Source organism: Branchiostoma lanceolatum, chromosome 17, assembly GCF_035083965.1.
Source record: "Branchiostoma lanceolatum isolate klBraLanc5 chromosome 17, klBraLanc5.hap2, whole genome shotgun sequence".
NCBI lineage: Eukaryota > Metazoa > Chordata > Leptocardii > Amphioxiformes > Branchiostomatidae > Branchiostoma > Branchiostoma lanceolatum.
In genome coordinates, this window is record NC_089738.1 from 7,603,073 (window position 1) to 7,608,242 (window position 5,170).

Genomic DNA, 5,170 nt, shown 5'->3' on the forward strand with positions numbered 1-5,170 from the left:
CCTTAACTTTTAACAGTCGAAATTACTAGTAGAACCTGTACCAATGTGGTGCACTGGGGGACCCTTTGATTGCTAAAGGTTAAATGATTTGTTTTCAAAAAGACATTCATAAAGAGCATGGAATGGATTACATATTGGTTGTTTTTAAGTACACATAAGAAAACGTGTTTAAAACATAACAAACTTGTGTATACTATTCGTACAGAAGAGATAGTCATGCCTCTTGAAAAACATGGCTAGAAAAACTGCTAAAGCCTATAGAAATGAGGGAATATAAAGTAAAAGCCATGGCTGAATACACAGAGTCCCCTCAACCTTCAAGTTATCAGATAATCCAGATTCACATGGAAACTATTCACAATCATTGTTGACTAACTTTTGACCATGTACAACAACAGTACAGAGTAACACTGGACACTTACAATGAGCCAGTATAGGCTACATGTTTTCCGACTCTAAATAAAACATTGTTGTGAAGTCTTGTCTACTGGTACATTACTACTTATGCCCTCCTCACATACAATGTACATGGCAATGTTTGACTCTTCTGCCCCTATTATGCTAAGAGAAACATCTCGCTGTCGTCACGTTTAGCGCCGACGGGGACTTTGGCTCCTCCTGCGACGTCCACTCCTGAAAGGAAAGAATCGACACTTGACTTAGACAAGACTTTACAAACACTACATACACACAGGGTGCTTTTGTCACACAGGCTATTGTTTGAGGAATGAGTCCACTCTACTTTATACAACAAAATGATCATTGTTTTCATTAATGATTATGGCCTTCATTGACTTCTGTTCACTGGTTCAAAACTGCTGTGTGGTGTGCACAAACAGACGAAACATGTGGTCCAGAATGACGTAAGCTCCTGTTACACATAGCCGAACATGGTCTCCCGAGTCCCGACCTACCCCCAACCATGGTTGGGAGTGGTTCGAGAGCTAGGTTCGCTGTGGTTGGCTGGTATTTCGGCTGCGCCAGCAGAATGTTTTGACATTTTGAAAACATTCAGCTGTGGACGGGAGGTATGGGATGGGTTGGCTGCTGGTTGGGAGTAGAAATAACTGGTCATTGTGTATTGAAGAGTCAAATTTGAATAAAAAATCTTAAACTGGTAAAACTACACATGACCTACCGCCAACCTTGGTTGGGTGATGGTCAGGAGTCATGTGTAACAGGCTTTACATACAGAAAATTACATACTAGTACATATTTAATACAAAACTGTAGTTACAAATGGAGGAATCGGGCTTGAAGTTGAACTGTGTCATGAGCCACGAGGACGTTATAACCATCGACCCACCTGCGTGACCTGCCCCCTGGCGGTCCCCTGACGAAGCACCAGTCGACGTGTATCGTGTTCTCCAGGATCTCTGTGCCGTTCAGAGCATCCATGGCTGCCTGGGCCTCCTTAAACGTCTCATACTCCACCAGAGCATAGCCCTGAAATCACAACAGATAGATACATGTCTCCTGACTTGAATGTGTAGTTAGGTTAAGCGGTTGAACCTAAGACTCAAAACGAAGCATGGTGCTGTTTATTACCTAGTAGTGTAATACAGCTTTGCCAAGGCTTGCATATTTATGGCCAAGCACACCAGGTCATGACAACTACTCTTCTTGATAAGTGTGTTGGGTACTTTGTGACAGTCCATCTGTAAAAATTAGGAGCTACTACACAAACTTTGTGTAGTAGCTCCTAATTTTCACAGATGGACTTCTATACACACACACACACACACACACACACACAGATGGGCACATATTTCAAAGACGATCTTCAAAGGGTAGGTGTACATCTGCATAATTCTGTGTACCACCTATGTAATCTATTGCTACAAGACTTTTGAAACAGGTAACAAGACTTAGATGCATTATTTATATATGAAACAAGTACATGTTATTATTCATGACTGCACTTTAGACATAGAATTTTTCAAGCTGCAGTATGTGATTTACAACACAGTGGCTGTGTTCTTTTAATTTACCAATGGTAGCAGTATCCAGTATATGATTATACTGTAGCAAGGTGCCAATGTGCATGTTTTTTCCTTACAAATTGCACAAGAGTATTTCAGCCCTGTACATGCAGATGACAACAAACCTTGAGGAAGCCTGTTCGTCGATCCAGGTTCAAGTGCAGGTTTTTGATCTCCCCGAACTCTGCAAACTTGTCGTAGATGTCGTCTTCCTGGGCTTCCTCGTGGACACCAGTCACAAACAGGATCCAACCCTCCACCGCTAAACAACACAAGACAACTCATCATTTAGTCTGCTGTATGTTGAGTGTTAAAGAACCCGCCACACTCATCCAAAAAATAGTAAGGTTCCTTCCGGGTGTGAGTGAATCAAACCATTCCAGCCTTAGTAAATGGGGTAGGGAATTTCCAGAGCAGCCTTCATTATCCCTGCTTCGCCTATTTACCGTATTTTCTCGATTAAAGTATGCACCCCAATTTAAGTACGCACCCCTGATTTGGGGCTAGTTCCAGACAAATTTGCAGAACTGAAACGTAAAGTCAAAAACCCCAAATAAAGTACACACCCCTTCTCCACTGATCTTGAACAAATTTTGAACAGGATAAATTCAAATTTATGGTGTTCCTCCTATTATCTCCAGGTCATTTTTCTTATATCAAGGACTTCTACATAATGCTATTCCTTAGATTCATAAAAGATTCTCTTGTTTACTCTGCCAGCATCGTCTCTGCAAACTTGAGGATTGCCTACGACAAGTTACAAACTTCACAAATTGGCAGGTATTGAGCCATGCATTGTTGCACCGCAGCTGGGTTCCTGGTTTGATTAAGCAAGGGTTTGAGGTCCTTTTCCAATTTGTCCGGGCAATAACCTCAAATAAAGTACGCACCCTGACTTTAGCAATGACTTGTGGTGCCTTTTGAATTTTGAAATGTTTAAAAAGTGCATACTTTATTCGAGACAATACGGTAGTCAGTTAGTTGAGCTAGCCTAAGCTTGATGTGTTTTTTTTTACTTAGGGAGAAGAGAGCGTTAGTTTAGTGCTTAAAAGTGGTCCGTGTGGCCTTGCACTGACAAAACTTGTTTAAAAAATACATGTACAATTACAAGTGCCCTTCTTTGAATCCAGGTGTCCGGTTAGGCAGCAGGAAGCAGCTTGAGCTCTCTTTCAAACCATGTCTGTTAATGACATATATCCGACATGGAATGCAGGGATCAAACTAGTTACATGTTATAACTACTCAGTATCTTTATAATATTCATATGCCCATTGTTTCATACATCTCTGAGGTCCCGGCTGGTCACTGTCAGCCTCAACAGACTCGTAGTGTTCCTCTGACTCCCTTCCTCGGGGCGCATCTGGGAAGAAAAGATATCTCATGAACTACCAAGCTTCTATACAATGGCGACATGGCTAAGTACTAAGGTTTTGTATTTTGTTACGGCAACTGGGTATCAAGTTTTAAGCAAAGGAGATGCATGCATGTATACTGGGTACTCTAACTCTAAGTACTTGATGCATATATTACAACATAACTTACCTCCATCGAATCCTCTGCCCTTTCTTTTCCGTGCCTTTTCTTTCAGCTTCTGGATTCCCTCTGTAAAGAGTTCACATAAAATTGAGTACAAAAGACCTCAGTGTGTAGTTCGTATCATGCAGTAAATGTGCAAAAACTGTGCTCACGTACTGATTTCTGTGAATAATGTTGTTGTGAAGATCTAATTGTTTTGCTACTAGTAACGTTACTACCATAATCATCATCAAAATCCATTTCAAGACACGTGCCCCCCTCCCCCACACACGCAGTTTACATGACAAAAGCAAGCGTCCAACCCCTTCCTTTTCTTTAAACAGATCACAACCACGAAGCAAAGTATTTTCGTTTCTTCGTGGCTGTTCAAAACACAAACATGTGTATATATTTCAAACAGTTCAGAATATACAATTTTGGTGCTCACTGGTTTCGTATGAGCGTATCACGCACAAAAAATAATTTCGTACAAACAATCGAGAAGACAAATTATCTACACAAGTTTGGCTCTCAAATTGTGCCGTTAGCGAGTACAGTACAAACAACACAGCCTACAAATAGTAAGTAGATACTTAAAGGTTTCTTAAAAAGTGATATAGAGTCACAAAAATTGACGTACGGTCTCCTTCTTCGTCAACTTCAAACTCTTCTCCTCCCTCGTGAAGATCGAGTACGTCCGCTGCCGCCATGATGCCGCCTCTGTGGATCTGACTTATCCGAATGTCTGATTTACATATTGTTTATCCAATAGGAATCGGTCTTTGAAGAGATTTGCATGCCACTTTTCCGAATGTGAGCGTTGAGCTAGTTTGCATATTATTTTGTCCAATAAAATGGTTGCTTTTAAATTTGCATGCTTACTTATTAACCACGGTACCATAGACGCGTACACCTGAAATAAAGGAGACATTACTATGATATTGTTTTGATAAAAAAACAAAGTTGGATTTATTTTGCAAAATCTATTATAAAAGATTGATAGAATATTTTATTGTGTTAAACTATTAATTTTATTTCAGGAATTTCTAAGTGTTTGCAGTTTTAATGACCAAAATTTGACTTATTTACCCCTATGTCTTTATGGAATGTGCCACATAACGCTAGGACGAGAGCATGTAGAGAGGAAAGGTGAGCTTGGAAACATCCCAAAGTAACCACTTGCTCCTTCAGATTTCTGGCCTTCTTACAACCGCCTCATCACCTCTATAGTGACTTTAACGTCTTATGTCTTAGTGGTGCCGTTAGATAGTCTAAAAAGAAAATGCAATGGCAAGTATTTGTGAAGTAAAGTAGAGAGCCCCTCCCCCTTAACGCTACCCCTCTCACTTTTTTTGCCCAGGTTCATTGTGTTCTGTAACGGTAACTTACTTATACCATAGTTTGCTTGTCTGTATCTTGTAATATATTATTAGAGAAGGTGGTGTATTTTTGAGGGAACAATGTGACTGGTTGGGGGTAATGGACAGTTGACTTTACTTAGTTTTGAAATAGAACAATATTCTGAAGAGGTTAGAAACACAAGTTTTACTTTCACTTTTGTCGAGTCCGGGGGGGGGGGGTGACTGGCTTCATTATTTTTTTCAACCCACAAAAATGGTAAAATTTGGGGATTGCTAACAATACTTTAGCAACTTGTATGTAGCATTGAGAGC

General features: G+C 40.3%; 1 protein-coding gene across 1 annotated transcript; it reads right to left on the reverse strand.

Annotated features, from left to right (window-relative positions):
- Positions 1 to 500: 500 nt before the first annotated feature.
- On the reverse strand, positions 501 to 4,273 carry LOC136422832 (RNA-binding protein 8A-like). Its single transcript, XM_066410734.1, has 6 exons — positions 4,138 to 4,273; positions 3,525 to 3,584; positions 3,265 to 3,342; positions 2,108 to 2,244; positions 1,307 to 1,446; positions 501 to 633 (listed from the first exon to the last, which is right to left on the reverse strand). The coding sequence occupies exons 1-6, from the start codon at positions 4,205 to 4,207 to the stop codon at positions 591 to 593; spliced, it is 528 nt and encodes a 175-aa protein (XP_066266831.1). The 5' UTR covers positions 4,208 to 4,273; the 3' UTR covers positions 501 to 590.
- Positions 4,274 to 5,170: the final 897 nt, after the last annotated feature.